Source organism: Apostichopus japonicus, chromosome 1 (assembly GCF_037975245.1).
Source record: "Apostichopus japonicus isolate 1M-3 chromosome 1, ASM3797524v1, whole genome shotgun sequence".
NCBI lineage: Eukaryota > Metazoa > Echinodermata > Holothuroidea > Aspidochirotida > Stichopodidae > Apostichopus > Apostichopus japonicus.
This window is the reverse complement of record NC_092561.1, coordinates 19336087-19356738: the sequence shown is the minus strand read 5'-3', so window position 1 is coordinate 19356738 and position 20652 is coordinate 19336087. Positions and strand designations below refer to the sequence as shown.

The following is a 20652-nucleotide window of genomic DNA, read 5'->3' as shown; positions in this document are numbered from 1 at the left end:
TCCACTGCCAAAAATTCTTACCACACATCCGCATGTCGTGCATGACTGAGAAGTAGAGGTCCATGTTTCACCTTCTGCGTACTCCTGTCCGTTATCCACGCAGACCGAACATTGAGGGCAGCATTCACCTGGAACTCGTCTTGGATTTCTGCACGAGACAACCGGGCATTCTTCGACCTCACACGTCACAGAACCAAACTATAAGTTTATAAAAATGATTCACATACGGAAATATGAAAGTTTACAGTAAGGATTTATGATAGCTATGGTGATTTGAACAAAAGAAAAGCAAATTAACCTAATCTTATGGATAGAAGACATTACATCAAAAGTTACCATAATTGTGTTTCAACAACCAAACATGCATTTCTCATTTTTCGTCTTGTCCATCAGGAAAAACCCACAGTACTGTATTACTCCAACACATCACATCTAGAAAATTTGTTTCAAATGAGAACAAGAATTGAGTAAAATCCCATACGTTTTGAAATATTCTCTGAGGTCACTGTTAGGGTTATAACAGTGCTACGTAACAGATAAATTCTAATTTCCATTTTTTTAATTTTTAATTTATTTTTTTAAACTTTCTGCTTTGTCACAGAGTATTTACATCCCAATAATTTCTCCTGGTTACTTGTTTGCTGTTTGTTTGTCATTTTGCACGGCATGCTAGCATCCTCTACATCCAACAAAACTTTTAAGGTAACATGCTTAAGGGAGTGTTAGCTCAGTGGTTAACGCCGGTGCCTTTCGATCATAAGGTTCCGAGTTCGAGTCACTCCAAGATTAATGTATGTCGTCCAGTTACAGAGTTGTTGACAATTGACAATTCATAATCATGGACGTTAAAATATGAATCTAAGAGACTGACTTCGGTCAGCTTGTGGCTTTGATAAGCCAATGATGGCTTCTTCGCGAGTTCCTGCTTGAAGGAGGATCTAAAATACGTACCTCACAGGTACAAATCTGGCATTCGTCGTCAGGGTTACTGAACCTGGCTCCGTTGCGGATTGCCCTCCTGAGGTACGAACAATCGAGACATACCGGACAGCATTCATCGGGAGGTTGCACGGGATGGGAACAGCTGGTGACGCATCTACTCAACTGCGAGACACAGTCAACACGACCTGACTGAAAAACCAATTGCAGAGATGTGACAATCAGAATATAAATACACACCACGGGGATAATTTTAGCCACTTTTAAGAAATTACTTAAAACTCCCTTTTTCTTTTTAGGAATTTCACTGTAAATCTATATCATTTTAAAATTATTCCTGTACATATATATATATATATATATATATATATATATATATATATATATATATATATATATATATATATATATATATATTTATATTTAAGCTGCGTCCATTTTATTTTACATATTCATATTTTAAGGGTTTTGTCATTTTGATACTTAAAATTACTTAAAACTGACTTTTTCTTGTTAGGAATTTCACTGTAAATCTATATTGTTTGTGAAAATTATTCCTTAGTATATATGTATTTTATATTAATATTTAAGCTGCATCCATTTCCTTTTTCATATTCATATTTTAACGGTTTTGTCATTTTGTTGTCATTCATAAGCGCTCTTGAACATGCTTAAGCATGAAAAGAGCACTATATAAATAAATATAATAATCCTTGCGAAAGTGACAGTGTTAATGAGTTTCAATACCCACAACATACCTATGGCAAACTGGCTTTTACTTACTAAATAACAATCATCTAACCATGGATGGAAAAAAAATAATTCTACACAACAAAATTTGCAGTTTGAAGATACAAGGGCACTAAATAATACTCACACGACAAACACAGCTCAGGCATGGATCGCGTTCAGAAATGAAATCGTCGCCGTCAGAGTATCGTTGACCTTCGTAATCGCAATCGGCTGAAGGAAAAGCCATAGAGGGTGGCATACATATAAAACAAGTTACAAAGCATACCACACACGGTTTATACTTTACATTAATTTTAGTCGTTTTTTTTAAATTTTTTTTTTATTCAATTCAACTTATTCAATTCAGTTCTTTCTTTGCTTTTTGGGTAACCTGTTTCAATACGAGCAATTTTTTTTCTTCTTCCAGTGTTTCCTACTTTTTGAGTCAATTTAAGACTTTTATAGGAGACTTCCTTCCGATTGTACATAATTGGCGATAAAACAAATAAATAGTTGGAAAAAAAAAAAAATGTCACTTTAGATTAATGATTTTTCGGAAGGTGTGCTTCTAATTTTGCCCTTTTTTTTTATTTGTAAAAAGTCAAAGGCTGGAAGGGGAATGTTGTCACGCCCTTTAGAGGCACAACTTCGCAAAGAAAACTTGAGTAAGAAAACTTGAGTACATTTGATTGTTCACTCACAGGGGCATTCTGGACAGCAGCGGCCAGGAACTTCCACGGGGTTGGGGCAGAGTGGTCTCGGACAATTAGCGCGAGCACAGATGACTTCCCCTTGGCGACAGACACAGGTTTCGCACGGATCGCTGCTGAACACCGGGGCGTCGTCTTCGTACTCTCTGCCGTCGTATTCGCACTGCAGACACTGAGGGCAGCATTCACCACGCACTGGGACAGGATTGGAGCAGGTCGTTCTCGGGCATTCGCGTTGTTGACACGTCACTGATCCGTACTATCGATAGCAAATCACACGCAAAATTTAATTGATCAAGTTTAAAATTTTATAATAGCTATGACTGCCAAGGATTCATATATCCTATTAAAGCACGCGATAAACATAATTCATATCCTTCATTAATTTTATGCAAGTCTAAAAAAATGTTGCAAAGAAACAGAAACTTAAAGGGTGTGAAGACCCGCGCACAAAGAAACGTCTCATGCCGGTAATCTGACCTAGTTTCGAATGAGGTGTAACAGAAGTGTTAGACACCACCATCAATCCCAGAAAATATACACACAGCTTGCTACCGTTGGTAATTAGACACTAGTGTACAGCCAATCCATACAGCTACGGTCAATACACATAACACAGTTTACATAGCAGCGATGGACATCTCTGGTCTAGATAAAAGATAAAAAGGTATCACGTTTCATTACTGTCTGCATTTTGTAGCGACAAGAAAAAACCTTCACTTGCAGACAACGGAAAGTTAACTTTTTAGCAGGGCGGCACGCGGTTTGGGGCGAGTCTTCAATGCCTTTAAGAAGGTATGTATCCAAACACCAAAATCACAGGTAACCAGGAATGCCATCGGCGTTCAATTCTGCTGTCGAGCTGTCACTGTTTATATTGCAGCCATCATTGTCAACCAAAGCTAGCTACCGTAAACAAGGGTGTGTCAAATAAAAAACCCTGATCTCTGTTCACTAAAGGATACCCAAGTTTATTATTTTCTGATATAAAATGTAGTTCCAATACATCCGCCGGCCATGACCATTATATTCTAATTTGTTAGAATATGATACCATTCATTTCAAAAGCAACTTAGTGCAACTTCAGCCAGCCACAAGCTCAACTTAAAGGAAACAGCCACCTCAGCTGAAAATTTTGATTAACACTAATTGTGAATTAAACATCCTTGTACACCAACCACTTTTACAATCTTTCACTACACCGTCATAAATCCTATCCGTACCCATGCTTTTGCCCTCTAGACACCCCTGCTTTTACCCTCTAGATACCCCTGTTTCTAACCCTCTGAAACACCACCCATGCATTGTCAACTCTCTGAACAATATTCATTGTCCACCCTCTGGACAGCCCTATTGTCCATCCTTTGGACACCACTATCGTCACCCTTCTGGACACCCTTATCATCAACCCTCTGGACACCCCTATTGTCAACCCCCTGGACAACCCTGTTGTAACCCTCTTTTGGACAGAGCTAAACCCTCTTTACCTGGCAAGTGCATGTCTGACACTCATTATCGGGATCTGCAAAGTTGGCTCCATTGGGGATGGTCCTCTCCAAGAAGTAACAGTCGTAACATTCCGGACAGCACTGTTCGGGCAAGCTCACAGGATGAGAGCATTCAGTAATACAGGTAACGGCATCAGAGAGACACGTCACCTCGCCAGCCTGCAAAAACCAAAGAGAGAAGTGGAGATGATTTAAGCAGAAAGACATGTCACTTGTAAATATAGTTGCGTGCGCCGGTTTGTGGCTGCACCCTATGGGAAGTCCCCCAGGGGACACGTGGCTGTGGTGCACTGTGGTGCCCCGGGAGAGATTGATTGAATTGTGCACACTTTGGTGTGTAGGTGTGACAAGTTACCAATGACCAGGGTTAAGAACAGCGTGGCGAGACTTTATTGTAAGTTGCGCTATATAAGAACTGTAATTTTTTTTTTTTTTGCCAATCTGCAGAAATCAATGTATGAAGTAGAGATGATTGAGCAGTCTCATTATGTTACACATTAACAGTACAGTGGTACCACTCGGGGGGGGGGGGGAGGGGGAGAATCCTTCTGTTATAACAAGAGAGGGTGTGCATGCCCAGTGAATATTTGATATGACAACATGGATAAACGTGTTCCTCCAATGAACAAGAAATATCGGTACGAACGAGACACATTTTTGAGGAGTGTTGTCATCTTGCTGCTGTAGTCTTTAAATGATTTTTTGGGGTAAGATTTGCATATTCATTTCTTGAATTTTTCAAATTACAAATTTTCCACCTGAAAAAAAAGGAAGGATTTGTCAAAGATGACACATGAAGTAATGTGCATATTAGATCAATAACATATAATCAAAAGTTTTAGAATTTATGAAATGGGAAATAAACCACAATTATGAGAAACTGAATTATTATGTTAAGCAACATGAGAATTTACAGATATGAAAATATTTGTTTCACAAAACAAAACTTAAATACATTGAAAGATTATGTCAGCAAGGTATATGACTAAACTAAACTAAAGAAACTAATAATATTGAAATGTTAGGTATATTGAGAAGAAAAAATTTGGAGGTTAAAGGATACTTGAGATAGGGAAAGTTTCTACTTACCCGACAGAGGCACCTTAAACACGGATCTGAGATGGACATAAATTCCGCATCATTTTGGTAAGTCCTGCCTTCATAATCACAGGTTTCCGCTAAAAATATGGACAAAAGCAAGAAATAACTGGATCGATTAAAAAAACGAGACATGAACACACAAAATATCTGAAAAATTGACCTATTTTTTTACTCTTGCCATCGAACTGCAAAAATCCATTTAAGTACCACAAGGAGTGCTAAGACAATAAACAGGGATGAGCCTGGGGTAAAAAAAAAATCACAGAATTTTGCAAAAATTGCGGTATAGGCTCCAGTTTGCGTATGCTACAGTGTGTTAGGATAATAGATTTTGTCCCCGAGGTAGAAAAGAAATTGCGGATATTCCGAGAATTCGCCTAAAAAGCTCATGCCTGAATAAAGCAAACTTGTATTGTGTTTCATTTGATGTCACAGAGAATCAATACAACCAATTTCTGAATTTTTTAAGCAACTTTTGAAACAGGAACTGGTCAAAGAAATTTATGGCTAGGATGGGATTTGAACCATGGACCTATAGCTGGTCTGTATCTTGTTCCAGCCAGAACTTCTTCTTTCGATTCAAGTCTTTCCCCTTGTTCACTTACTTTACAATGAAGTCCTTTCGTTAACAAAATGTTTTAGTTTCCATACACGGATATCAGGAATGTATCGTTTAGGGTTCTATTTTTTATCGTTTAGTATTGGGTGTTTATTACTATCTGTTTTAGGATTTTACAATAATTGTCTTCCTGTACTATAGTTTCTCATACTTATTTATATTTAAAAATTGACTATGATTTAATCTATTTAACTATTTACATACTTCTGAAATTGTTTTGGACTATATGCGTTTTCCTATCGTTTAGTACGGGTGTGTTTTTTATATTGTTGCTTTTGGCTTTTACATTTTTTTGCCTTATTGATTCTATATATTTAATACTTTGGTTTTTGTTACTATTTGCTTTTAGGTTTTACATTTGTAAAGCGCTTTGAGCAGCTTTGCTGATTATGCGCTATAAAAATTATACTTATTATTTTACTCATTATTATTACGAAACTCTAAAAAAGTCCACAAATTTGCTGCGACTCACTGAGGCACACAGGACAGCATTCGCCAGTCCTTATGATCGGGTTTCGACATCTCAAGGGAGGGCAGTCGACGAGGTCGCACTCCACCCGTCCGTCGCGGCACTGGCAGGTCTCACAGGGGTCTCTGCTCCTGACAGGGCTGTTGTCCTCATACTCTCGTCCCTCGAAGAGACATTGGGGACATTGAGGGCAGCATTCACCTCGCTGTCGGACGGGGTTCCTGCAGGTGACCTCTGGGCATTCCTGGACGTCACAGAAGATGGACCCAAACTGTGAAGGTGAAGATTATTTTATTAATTTCATAAAACCATAGATAAGGGCAGAGATTAAATAATGGGAAAGCAGATTATGTCTTAATCCGTAGTACAGACTTACCCTACGATATACCCCTCAAAGGGGTCTTTTAATCCTGACACACTTACCCTACGGTATACCCCACCAAGGGGTCCCTATCAGACTTACCCTATGATATACCCCACAAAGGGGTCTCTTAATCCTTACAGACTTACCTTACGACATACACCACAAAGGGGTCTCTTAATCCTTAGAGACACTACAATATACCCCACAAAGGGGTCTCTTAATCCTTACAAACTTACCCTACAATATACCCCACAAAGGGGTCTCTTACTCCTTAGAGACACTTCAATATACCCCACAAAGGGATCTCTTAATCCTTACTGACTTTCCCTTCAAAATACCCCACAAAGGGGTCTCTTAATCCTTACCCTACCATATACACCACAAAGGTGTCTCTTAATCCTTACAGTCTTATCCTATGATATACCCCACAAAGGGGTCTCTTAATCCTTACAGACTTACCCTACCATATACCCTACAAAGGGGTCTCTCTTTCCTTAGAAACTTACCCTACGATATACCCCACAAAGGGGTTTCTTCATATTTACAGACTTACCCTACGAAATACCCCACAAAGAGGTTTTTTATCCTTATCCTAAGATATACCTCCACAAAGGGGTTTCTTAATATTTACAGTTAACTGCTCTTAATCAGGGTTTTCCCATGGGATTTCTCGTGTGAGAGGCAGTAACTGATTTGTGACACTGGAGGGCATGAGCATACTTTTAGAGTTGGGGGGGTGTCTGGGTGTCACCCGGAAGAGGGGGTCGGGGGTTGTCTGGGTGTCTACCGGAAAATTAATCATCCTAATGTCAATCATCCTAACAATAAATTAGATAAACATGCCATGTTAAATAGTCAGAAGAACTATAATTTTTTGCTATAATTTAGTATTCACAGTCAATTTTTTTATGTCCGATGATGGCATGGGTTTAAAGTGGTGCACTTCAGTCATAGCAGTCTTGACTCCTTCTCTGAAACAGTGAGGCGGTGACGTTGGTAATATTTTAGCGAGGGGGATCTCAAAAAAGGGCGGTGGCCACCTCATGACATGAATACCAGGAGCAAGTCCTGCTCAATACTTACAGAGCAGGTACACAGATTGCACTCGTCGGAAGGATCCATAAAGTTGGCGCCGTTGGGGACCACCCTCCCGTCAAAGTCGCAGTCTCGACAGGAGGAGCAACACTCCCCTGCGTCCCTGACTGGGTGAGTACACTGGGTGTTACACTGGTACTCGATAGATTGACAATCGGATCGGCCGGACTAAACAGAAGGCCAGAAATATGTGAAAAGATTGACTTCATCAAAAATATGAAAGAGAAACAAAACTGTAGAAACAAACAAACAAACTAGGTGGAGAGTCAGAGAACCTAGACGAGAAAACCAAAACAATGTTTGTAAACAATCTGGTATGAAAGACGGGGTGAGGGTGGGGGTGGGGTGGGGTGGTGGTGAGTGGAAACGTTGCGCTAAAGAGACAGTCTTTGACCTTTTTTTACAAATTGCCTTTCCTACAACCAAATTGTCAGAAACACTTCTTCTAGGGTGTGTCATTTTCTTGGAAAATATATGCTTTTCCAAAGTAAATATCATCCCAAATAGGCCACTTTTCAGATTAAAAATATTTACAAAATTATACAGATACATCATCAACAATGGGTCTCGTCTGAGGACTAAACCTACAGTATACCCTACAAAGGGGTCTCTTATGTGGACATAACCTACAGTATACCCTACATAGGGGTCTCTTCCCAGGACTTAACCTACAGTATACCCTACACAGGAGTTTCTTCTGAGGACTTAACCTACAGTGTACCCTTCACAGGGGCTCTTCCCAGGACTTAACCTACAGTATACCGTACAAAGGGGTTTCTTCTGAGGACTTAACCTACAGTGGACCCTATAAAGGGGTCTCACATAGGGGTCTCTTCCCAGGACTTAACCTACAATATACCGTACAAAGGGGTCTCTTGTGAGGACTTAACCTACCCTACCAAAGGGGTCTTTTCCTAGGACTTAACCTACAGTATACCCTACACAGGGGTTTTTTTCTGAGGACTTTACCTACAGTATGCCCTACAAAGAGGTCTCCCTAGGACTTAACCTACAGTATACCCTACACAGGGGTTTCTTCTGAGGACTAAACCTACAGTATACCCTACAAAGGGGTCTCTTGTGAGGACTTAACCTGTAGTATACCCTACAAAGGGGTCTCTTCCTAGGACTTAACCTACAGTATACCCTACACAGGGGTTTCTTCTGAGGACTTAACCTACAGTATACCCTACAAAGAGGTCTCCCTAGGACTTAACCTAGTCTACCCTACACAGGAGGTTCTTCTGAGGACTTAACCTACAGTATACCCTACATAGGGGTCTCTTCCCAGGACTTTTCCTACAGTATACCTTACACAGGGGTTGCTTCAGAGGACTTAACGTACAGTATACCCTACAAAGGGGTCTCTTCTGAGGACTTACCCTACACGTACACCTAAGACAGGCATCACTTTGAGGGACAAATTCTTCACCATTGATGTATCTTTGTCCTTCATATTCACAAGTAGCAGCTGTGAGGAACATAAATTAATAAAAGTTTACAAAAGTCATGAAATTTAATAGCAACAAAAATGATATACAACTTACAAACAAAATGGCTACCAAAGTATCTGGCAACAAATATGTTCCAAGAGTATTCCCAAAACAGTAATGTTGACCCAACATGCTGAAGAAAAACTGTGATATAATCTTGCGCTAATTGTGGGAGAGGGGGGGGAAGGTTAAAAGTGATTTCAAGTGGCTCTGAAGATGTAAACAGATACTTTCAAAACTTACATGGACACTGAGGGCAGCATTCGCCCGGTACTCGCGTGGGATTCCTACAGGGTGGAACGGGACACTCGACCGCGGCACACAGGACGCTGCCATCTCTACAGACGCAGGTCTCGCAGGCGTCCTGGGTGTAAACCGGAGCGCTTTCATCGTACTCCCGTCCTTGGAAGAAACAACCTGCCGAGAAAAGAGAGCTTATTTAACGAATACTCTTAGCTTTGTCGTTACGATTTTGCTAAGGTCTCTACTCTGGTGGCATACTCCTATTAGAGTCTATATCCATCCGCTCGATTGTTCTCCTATTTCAGAAAAGTGCCAAAAAGCAGCGGGAGAACATCTTTTGTGACCTGTTATCAATCATGATCTAGTTTTTGTGGCTTGCATGTTGAAGAGCATGAATGGAAGTACATGTGAGAAAATTGGGTCAATTGATGCAATGTTAGACCCCTTTAGGCCTCCCAGGAGCAGCGTAGGAAAATTGTTTACCACTGAGTGAAGAGGTTTGTTTACAAGTGACGAAAACTTCCGGCTCGGATAGCAAAAAATCTGGGAGGTCATGGTACGGAAAATTGATAATGCCATGAAAGGCCAACTTGTCAGCTATCCAAAGATGGGTAGCATTTAGCTAGTGAGAACTTCTATCTAGACTTACAGACCACATTACTTTTGTGATTTAGTGTGTAAGTCAATGGGGCTTTTAATGGGCGTATGCTACCCGATGCAAACAGGAATCCCTCCCCCTTCGCACCCGTTGACACGGACATCTAGCATAAATTATGGAACATACGGAAGGACGACATCGTTTGACCAACCGAAACTTACCATCGCATAGAGGGCAGCATCCGTTTTCCTCATAACGTGGATGAGTGCACTGCTGGGTACACTCCTGTCGGCCGCAAATGATCTGGCTATCTCGACAGACGCATTCTTCACAACGCCCTCCAGATCGAGGTATCCAAGTCTCGCCGTGACCGTACGTGTTTCCAAACCGATCTTCACACTCTGAACGGGAGACGATAATTTTTAAACAAATTAAAGTGCGGGTAACACCACTTTTTTACTGGTTTTGACTTCCAGCGAGGGCTTACAGTAGCAGAATGTGTGTCTTGTACATCACTTCATCATCTCAATGAAACATATCTGAACGCTCCGATTACTAAGGGGACTTATTCATTGGTTAGCCGTACTTAGAGCCACACCACCAGTTTCCCTAATAATTTAACACAACTAGAGTGTTCTAGTTCAAAATAGCAGTTTACTTTCACACAACGCAAATCATATGCTAAGGTTTTCAGATAGGTAACAAACCCCCAAAGCTAGCCCCACTGTGTTTTACTCACAATTAGATTAAAATTTATCAAACGAAGACACCTTAAGCTATTAGATTTACCACTTTAACCATAAACCTTAAAAAATTTCATGAATACCTTTAACTTTTTTAACTTTTTAAAAATTTGGACATCTACTTCTTTCAACATTTATTACTTCAAAAGCATATTCCAATCTACATTTCAAATTTTCTTTTCTTTTATTGTTACAATTTTCCTTCTATGTTATGAAATGTAACTTATTCATTATATATCCAACTAAGCAACTCACTGAATCCTGTCAACCCCCCCCCCACCCCAAACCCTAAAAACTGAATGCTCTTTAAAGATACAAAACTGAAGCAAGAGTTGATATTTGCGACAGATTTTGGGTTGAGATACCTTTACAAGATGGACAACATTCTCCGGGGAGCAGGACCGGGTTGGCGCAGGAGGGGGCGACGCAGGGCTTCCTACGACACGTGACGGTACCGTAGTAACAGGAACAGTAACTGCAGCCGTCCTGGTTAGGAAACTCCGCGAAGTTACTCCAGGCTTGTCCGTTATACAGGCAATCTAAGGACGGAAAAAATGAAATGACATTGTGAAATAAATCCATATTTTATTGGTCCAAGGAAGCGGGGACAACAGTAGGTTGAAATGACAATTATATACTTCTATAGCCTGTAATAAGCCATAGTGGAGGAGAATGTAAGACCAAGTTAACATCATATATGGTTACAATCATTAAAATTAACCCGGATGATGAGAAACTCATGACAACCAGCAAATATGAATACCTGGCTTTTAGCCTGCACTCCTCAAAAATTAAGTAAAGGGAGGGGGGCTCGGCCCTTACCCCCCTTACCCTCCTATTGTGCAGTATAAATATATCAGATGTATATCCACTATAAATAACCTGCGCATTCGAAACAAAAATTTTGTCAACTTTGTTACAAAGGTTGCAACATTGTGGATCTAAGCATGCTCCAAGTTTACCAAAATTCCCCTCCTCCCTGCCTTATATCCCATCCGCCTTAATGACATAAAATCATCCAGCTTTATCAAAGGACAAACATGCTGCTTGCCCCCCCCCCCACCCTGACTGATGGTAATTGATGGAAATAGAATGTAATTTTGCTTATATACAACAATTGCTAACAATGTAAAGGTGAACTCACAAAAAGAATAACCATGATAAATTAAAAACATTACATATTTACTGTCAGTATATTTAATTTTTTGGGGGACATTGTAGGGGCACATGATATTGTTCATGGTCACTGTTATTCAACTTAAATCGAAACTCCAAAATATCCCTATTCGACTCAAATATATCCACAATAACGTACAAAATATTCTCTTACGTATTTAACGTAATGATTACTAGCGCATTAGGATAATCTCCAGAGATTAATTTTTAATCCTCGGTTGATCACCACCCACCTGTACAAGAGGAACAACACTGGCCTTCCTCAACCAGACCATGTTCGCAGGAATCGGGGCAACTTCTGCTCCGCCTACAGCTGACCTCTGACCCCCGACAGTAACACTCGTCGCACTGATCGCTCGTCAACCAGACGTCTCCGCTGTCGTATTGTTTCCCGTCGTGAACACACTCTGAAAAGTGAAAATAAAATGCATAAGTTATTATTTTTTTTCCAAACATCAATTCTTCCTCTATGTAGTGCATGCCTCCTAGCTCAAATCCCTTTGTAATGTCTTCCCTTCCTAATAAAGGGTGAGGCTGTTTCTTTGATTGTAAAGTAGCAGGACACCTCAGCTTGGCGAGGGGTGCCTCCTCTGCCCCCCCCACCACCCTACCTGACAACTTTTAAGAGCTCAACAATGTATTTCTTTCCAATTACAGTCTTCCTTTCGACAACCGAAACTTGAAAACTCTTAAATGTTGCCTCAGAATTGAAGTAACACGTAAAATGGAAAGGCTCAGACAGTCCAAGGAGATCCTACCACTTTTGAAATTAATATAAGAAATGAATATTACTAGACTCACAAACTACATTTGGAGCCTTTCATTCTTTATTGAGACCTTTGTGATAAACACCCCACTAAAATGAAACATGGAATATTCATACACAACAGTACGTAACGTACCGTAACCTAACCTAACCTACCCTATCCTATCCTATCCTAAAATTATACATGGAACCCCACACACAACAATACGTAACATACCCCAATCTAACCCAACCTAACCTACCCTAATCTAATCCTAAAATTATACATGGAACCTCCAAATACAACAACACGTAACGTACCGTAACCTAACCTTATCTAATCCTAAAAATATCCATTAGAACCTCCATACACAACAATACGTTATGTAACCTTACGTACCGTAATGTAACCTAACCTAACCTAATCTAATCTATCCATCCATGTATTGAAAAGCATCATTTAAAAGAACCAATCTGAATGTAGCTACTCACTGTTGGTACAGACTGGACAGCAGGCCCCCAGTAGGTAGATGGGGTTATCACATTCAGGTGGATCACAGGGCAAAGGATGACAACGGACAATACTCTCCTGAGAAAAAAATAAGAACATGCCAGAGCGAATTATTGGTGGAAGCACAAGACCAAAGAGCAACGTGGAGCTTCGACCAATGGAGTGTTCGAGCCAACAGGCTTAAGGGTGCGTATGATAACCCTATTAGTTCAAGATTGTGGGCCAACTTCTCTTTCCTCTTATTTTTAATGGTTGGCATGCAGTCTTCCTGCTGAAATACATATGAAAAAAGTTTTTAAAATACCCAACAGAGTTCAGAAACTAGGTCACTGTACATATATTATGCTGTTAGTATTAATGCATGCCATCATGGTAGGCTCATTCCTGTACAAATATCGCACGTGACGAAGACAAACTTCTTGATCCGACGACTCACCCGACAAGAACACTGAAGACAAGGATTGGACATCGGCGTGAAGAACATCCCATTGTTGAAAGACATTCCCTCGTATTCGCAGCCGTCACGACAGCGAGGGCAGCATGATCCCTCGGGATTGATCTGATTGTCGCAGGAGAGGCGGCCGCATTCTATCTGGTCGCAGCTCACGTCTCCATCCTCACAGCGACACATGGTGCAGGTGTCGTAGCTGAAGGCCTGTCCGTTCCGTAGAACGCGACCGTCGTACACACATCCTGTTTGAAAAATGGGAAACCAGGTTTTAGTGACTACATAGGCGTTTCGATTAATTAATAAGCTTAACATATAAATGTAAAAAACCAAAATATTTGCAGGAGTTGGTTGTAAATGAATTGCAGAATATCCAATGTACTACCAGCCCCACCCCCCTCCCCATTCTCCCCCCCCCCCAAGAAAAAAGAAATTCAATATTTCATACATCAGAGAGCTCACTTACTGAGGGGGTCAATGTTTTTTGTTCTTTCCATTTCAGACATACTGTATTGCATTGTATTACATTGCACTGCATTGCATTACAATGCAAGTATTGTAATGTAATGCATTGCATTGCATTGCACTGCATTGCATTACAATGCAAGTATTGTAATGCAATGCACTGCATTGTATTGTATTGCATTGCACTGCATTACATTACAAAGCAAGTATTGTAATGTAATGCATTGCATGCATTACATTGTATTGCATTCCATTGCATTGCACTGCATTGCATTACAATGCAAGTATTGTAATGTAATGCAGTGCATTGTATTGCATTCCATTGTATTGCATTGCATTGCACTGCATTGCATTACAATGCAAGTATTGTAATGTAATGCATTGCATTGTATTGCATTGCATTTAAGTTATCGTTTGAGTGCTCTCCAAACCTATATGTTGCTACAGCTTATCATGCAAACATCAGTACTTTTCCAAAAAGACAAAAACTTTTCATTTCAGGTATCTGAATAGCTTTAGAGGGTTGTCTGTTCCAGTTCTGATGAAGATCTCGGGCCAAATCGAACAAACAAACAGAATACACATGACCAGACCAGAAACACCACTCTGTTTGTCAGCAGTTTACATGAACAGTTTAATACACAACTCCAAATGAGAGATGTACCTCCCTAATCCTTTATCAGACTCAAGCCAGCTATAAACTAAACTAAAACTTGAGTTAAGGGATAAAATCTTTAGAAGGCGGAATACCATCACAACTAGGACAGCATCTATCTCCGTAGGTCCAGGGATAGTCGCAGGTAACTGGAGGGCAGGTCACTGTCCTACACTCCACGTTTCCATTCTGTCCACGAGAGAACAAAAAGAGAAACATGAGACAGATGTGGTTGGAAGTTTGTCTTTCGTTTTTAGTTCATTTACAAGAGAATTGTTAACTATGCATGGATGAGCCTGAGGTACAAAAAAAATCATGGAACTTTGCAAAAATTGCGGTATAGGCTCCAGTTTGCATATGCTACAGTGTGTTAGGATAATAGTTTTTTGTCCCCGAGGTAGAAAAGAGATCACGGATATTCCGCGAATTCGCGGAAAAAGCTCATGCCTGACTACTATATAGGTCTCCACATTTCATAGGAAAGGGGTGTGACATGCCATCCCTTTGTTTTCAAGTCAAAGAAAATGTTAAAATAGAGGACGATTTTGACACAGTTGGTACCATGATAGGAAAGATATATTAAAATGGAGATCAAGACCTAATTGGAACAGGATATCTCAGTTTAATTCTTGAGTTGAGACCAAATTGATTACCGCATCGGAAAACAGTCGCAGCTCAACAACAACAAAAATCTGTACTCTTTTTCTCAGTATAATTTCTTGGACAGTGGTGACTAAATTGTTTTAACTAAGGTTATGATTCTGTAACATCAAAATGAACAGTCAACCCAGAAAGTCATATATTCTTTAGCTTTAATAATAGAGAATACTTCTAATTACAGTTTTTATGACAAAATGCTCAATAAAACTCACTACCATACTGGTAGATAATTTTATTTGCATAGTTTATATGAAGTAAATGAACAAACGCAAAATGAATGAGAAAATTACAAACATGAGGGACCTTTCCCCTCCAAGACTTTTCCCTTGTCCCCTCAGTCCCCCCCCCCCACAACCAAATCTGGTACCTATCCAAAATATATGGAGCTAGGCTAATCGTTTGTATCGGAAGCAGCTTCCAATGAGATGCATTAAATGCAAACAAACTGTCAAATAATAGCACCATATTGCGCCTAAGTCATTTTACTTGCAGAAAATGGGGGAACCCCCTTCTCCTTAGACCCCACCCCTGTACCAAGGTTATATTTATCTTCCCTCATATAAAAATTCCTTGCTTGCTAGTCCCCCCCCCCGGATTGCCTAAGGCTGGTGCCAACACTAGAAATGCATTTGAAAAAAAAATTAAGTCTATAAAAAGAAAGGATTTGAAGGAGTTGACTACAAGATTTCTAGGACTTTTTCTTAAATTGATCAATTTTATATGTGTAATATTTATTTCTGATTGCTATTTTTGGAGTAATATTTTCAGCTTAAAAATATGAATCCATCTAACCGAGTAGACCAGGCATATGGAATACTTACAATGCAGGTACATTCGGAACAAGGCTCGTTAGCCGCATTGAAGGTCTGACCGTTGGCATATGTATACGTACCATACTGACATCCTAAGGAAGAGAGAGAAAAAAACTAATCAGAGAGTTTATTTGGCGTGGGGGGGGGGGTGTAATCCCCTCACTGTTCTTATTGAAACCAACCATCGTCTGTAAAGAACGTTGCTAAGATGGTGACCAACATTTGCATAGAATCGATATCCTTTCTCACCTTAGACAAATTCACGATACACTGAGTGTCTTCCAAATGGGATTGTTTTTTTTTTCATTACATTAAATTTTTTTTTAAATTATTGTAAATTATCAAAAGACGTGAATGATGTTACCATCTTCAAACAATTTACAATATTTCTAGCAGAAATCCAGTCCTAAATTATCTCCACCATTACAACCAGCATAATGATGCCCACACATATAAACACTGGGGATATGCAACCTTTTACGTCAAGCCTATTTTCACAGAGGTAAGATATCTAGTGACTGACCATCGCAAGTAGCGCAGCAGTCACCAGCTGCCAGAGCAGGATGAGAGCAAGCCGATCTCGGACAACGAACCACCTCACAGTCAACACTGCCATCCTGGACGACGGAGAGATGGAAAAGTTCAAATTAAGGTCAATCCAGCAAGATTTAAGAGGCAGAGAACTTGCAGGTAAAAAAGTCATTCGATCATTTGTAACTTATCAAAATGGAAAGTTTTAAGAAGCAACTGCCTGGATGTATAAAACCTACCCCGATCATTCGGAACATCTCAAAATATTAGTTGAAGAGGAAACTGCCTGGATGTATAAAACCTTCCCGATCGTTCGGAACATATCAAAATATAAGTTTAAGAGGGCAACTGGATGTAAACGACCTACCCGATCATTTGTAATATATCAAACATAAAATTTTGAATAGCAACTGCCTGGATGTCTAAAACCTTCCCCGATCGTTCTGAACATATCAAAATAAAAATTTTAAGAGGCAACTGCCTGGAGGTATAAAACCTACCCAATCATTCATAACATATCCAAATAAAATTTGGAATAGCAACTGCCTGGATGTATTAAAACTACAACGATCATTCGTAACATATCAAAATGAAAGTTTAAGAGGGCAACTATTTGGATATACATATGCAAACAGCTACATAACAAAATTACCTTGTGTGTGTACAGTCTTTGCTTAAAAGATTTAAGAGACACCTAAGATCGGTATGTTCTTGTAAATAGCTTAACAAAGTTTGATGAAGGGAAAACTTGCGGACTCACCGAACACCGACAAGTAGTACAAGGGTCTGGTCTCCAGACAGCGTCTTCTCGATAACGGTTGAATCCATCGGAACACTCTGGGAGAGCAACAAACACAAAGGTTATTCATTTACAATATGAATAATAAATATAATATTTTCTTGCCTTCATATTCCAACACCAGATTTCTTGTTTGCTTATTCGAAGTCTAAGTTGAAGGTTTACAGTCTTGTTTGAGGCCAAGGACCCCTCACACGACTTTACAACTTAACCCCTGGCCATTGGTAACTTGTCACACTCACCCACACCCCAAACTGTGCACAATTCAAACAATCCCTCCTGGGGCACCACGGTGCACCACATCTACGTGTCCCCTAGGGGACTTCCCATAGGGTGCAGTCTCAAACCGGCGCTCGCAACTATATTTACAAGTTAAATTACAAGTCCCCAGTTATACCCTGGGTGCAAAGAGGTATAAAGTGCCTTGCCTAAGGACATAAAGTAACGATCTGGCCAGGACTCGAACCTGCAAACCTTGGATCACAAGTCCACTGCCTTAACCACTTGACTACAACACTCTTACAACATCATCACTGTTCTAGATTTGTTACTTGTTTCCAAGAAACCAAACATTTGAGTATCTCAATCTGAGCAGACAGTGCATGGACTTCAATGAATTGCCCACGTCTAACAGCCTGCATACCCTATTGGTGCAAGAATGTGAGCCTGTTTCCCACCCCTGCCACTTTGTTCCTGCCCCCAAATTCAATTTCTACACCCCAGTAGGAAGAAATGACCTCAGATCTCTAATACTAGCATTACAGTTGCCTGTTTCTCCATTCCGGATTCTTTGTGTTACTATATTATATGCTACAAATTTTTTTATCGTTTTCATCTAAGATATTACCAGGCTTGTACGTCAACCAACATCCCATCCAACCCCCCCCCCAGCTTCCCCACCCCATTTTTCCATTCTGCAGGTAGAAAAGACCACACACCTCTAACACTAGCATCACAGTTGACTTGCTCTCCGTTCAGATACCACTGGGCGTAACAACCGTCACAGAAGTTCACAAAGCAGACAGCATCCGGATAGCTCCCGCAGGTCCTCTTGCAGGGATTCCTGGTACAAACGGCTGGTTCCCCCTGGCACGGGCAGCGGGTCAGCAGTGGCTCGATGTCAAGGCAAAACCTATCAAAGATGGCAGGATATTGTATTGTATTGCATTGCATTGAAATGTATAGTATTGTAATTTATTGTATTGAATTATATTGTATTGTATTGTATTGCATTGTATTCTATTTTATTGTAATGTATTTTATTGTATTGTATGTATTGTATTGTATTTTATTTTATTGTATTTCATTGTATTGTATTCTATTCTATTGTATTGTATTGCATTGTATTTCATGTCATGTCATGTCAAGTCATGTCATGTCATTCATTTTATTTCATTTTTTTTTATTATTATTATTATTTTTTTTTTATCATTATTATTATTTTTTTTTTTTTTTTGGCAACATTTCCTGGCACACTTATGAAAACTGTTTATTAATCGTTTGTTGCCTCAATGTCAAAGGTCATCAGACCAACAACCAAATATGCTAGAAAGTCACATAAATTGTCACTCATGTGTAATCTTCTTCTCAAAATGCCACTGTTAGCTGGAAGCCCTATCTCATCTTAATCTTGACTCATAACACAATTAATTGCATGTAACCTTCTGTTATTTTTTGCATGACTAATAAAACAATTAACCGACGAAGTTTGAATAAGCATTCACCTTCGGCAACCAGAATCTCTCTTTGAGACAAGATTCTCTGAAAACCCTATTTAAAAATCATTTCTATAAACTTCATCGTCACTACCATCAATGACAAGAACAGCCAAAAAATCCTCAAAAACAGAATGAATTTTTTTTTTACCTTTGAGAATACACAGAGTGCGGAAACTGCGTGGACGCGACTTGGAGTCTAAAGAACGGCTTGGTTCTGTCCGTCCAAGTCTGTTCGTACCAACGGATCGGTTCTCTGGACGGGGCCGAGCAGGTCCTGAAGTACGCCATCAAGAAGTCCTTGGACTGACCGAAGAGGACCGCATCTACCTGAAGTGAAATCCGGAGCTCGTGAGGACCGTTGAAACCGTAAGTGCAGTAATCGACTCGACTTCCCTGGAGGTTAAACCCGAAACGATCGAATCTCGATATGTCTAACTGCTGCCGATCCAGACACTGGGAGTCGAAACCGGACGAATCGTAATAATCCGACTGGTCGTACCGGTTATCCTGGTTATATCCCCGGATGCTGTAACCTCTGGCATCGAAACCGTCTCTGTTTAAGCCGTACCGGTTGAGACCGAGGCGGTCATATCCGTTAACGTCGTAGCCATCTCGGTTGTAACCTGGTTGGGAAAAATTATTTTTATTTTTAAGGTTGACTTGTTCATTTTGTAAGTTTTCATATTTGTAAGTTTAATTTGTAACATATTAATAATATTCCACAGGCGAATAACTTAACTTCATCTTCTTTATTACGTCTTGTTCTAAGTGTCATTTATTTTGAATGTTATCTACTTAATTCTGGTTTCACCAGAAAACAGTTAAAATCTTTCTCCAACAGCCACTTCAAAATTTTAAAACTTTTACTTTTTTAGTTTGATATTATTTTTATATAAAATGTACATTTCTGAACTGGTCTTTTTTTTTTTCATTGGCAGACAACGAGGCCTTTCTTTAAAGTTTGTCTGTAATGCCAAGAAAATAGTTAAAGAGAGTGGAGAGGTGTCACACGTTATTAGGATAAATTCTTTTAGGATAAACTTGGCAGCCTCACAGAAATGATATAGGACAGTTTTTTGTTGTTTCAGGAAAGTCATTTAGTCATGAGAGCCATATAGCATGAACACTACAGCCATAACTTATGAGTTGAGAGCTATAAAGCATTAGTTCACACTACAGCCATATCTACTATACTCTATTTACCCATATCCCTTTACAGCTATCCTTCAAAAGGTAAAAGAGATATGGCCTCATGAGTTATATGTTTAAACCATTCCATACCGTCTACACTGTATCCATATCTGTTGTATCCCCTCCGGTCATATCCGGATCTGTTATAGCCTTGGAAAGAGTAGGTGTTATAGATATAAATGTCACGCGTATCCCGCTGGCCGTATCTGTTGAATCCCATAGCATTGTAACCAAACCTTCAAAGAAAGATGGAGTAATTTGAACTTGAAACTGATAAAACATATTCAAAACACTAGATTTAGGTTTCAAAGAAAACAATATTGCAAA

General features: G+C 39.7%; 1 protein-coding gene across 1 annotated transcript in view; it reads right to left on the bottom strand.

Annotated features, from left to right (window-relative positions):
• LOC139972149 (uncharacterized) overlaps nt 1–20652 on the bottom strand; it is a 100522-nt gene that overhangs the window by 56516 nt on the left and 23354 nt on the right. Inside the window, exons 13-34 of the mRNA XM_071979127.1 lie at nt 20416–20561; nt 19283–19757; nt 18355–18548; nt 17378–17454; nt 16610–16703; nt 16096–16178; nt 14710–14803; nt 13483–13739; nt 13028–13124; nt 12024–12197; nt 10980–11153; nt 10093–10272; nt 9274–9447; nt 8920–9008; nt 7526–7705; nt 6082–6349; nt 4979–5067; nt 3869–4048; nt 2373–2640; nt 1817–1902; nt 952–1131; nt 22–198 (exon numbers count right to left, since the gene is read on the bottom strand). Of these exons, the coding sequence (XP_071835228.1) occupies nt 22–198; nt 952–1131; nt 1817–1902; nt 2373–2640; nt 3869–4048; nt 4979–5067; nt 6082–6349; nt 7526–7705; nt 8920–9008; nt 9274–9447; nt 10093–10272; nt 10980–11153; nt 12024–12197; nt 13028–13124; nt 13483–13739; nt 14710–14803; nt 16096–16178; nt 16610–16703; nt 17378–17454; nt 18355–18548; nt 19283–19757; nt 20416–20561 (3736 nt within the window). The remainder of the gene's footprint in view (nt 1–21; nt 199–951; nt 1132–1816; nt 1903–2372; nt 2641–3868; nt 4049–4978; nt 5068–6081; nt 6350–7525; nt 7706–8919; nt 9009–9273; nt 9448–10092; nt 10273–10979; nt 11154–12023; nt 12198–13027; nt 13125–13482; nt 13740–14709; nt 14804–16095; nt 16179–16609; nt 16704–17377; nt 17455–18354; nt 18549–19282; nt 19758–20415; nt 20562–20652) is intronic.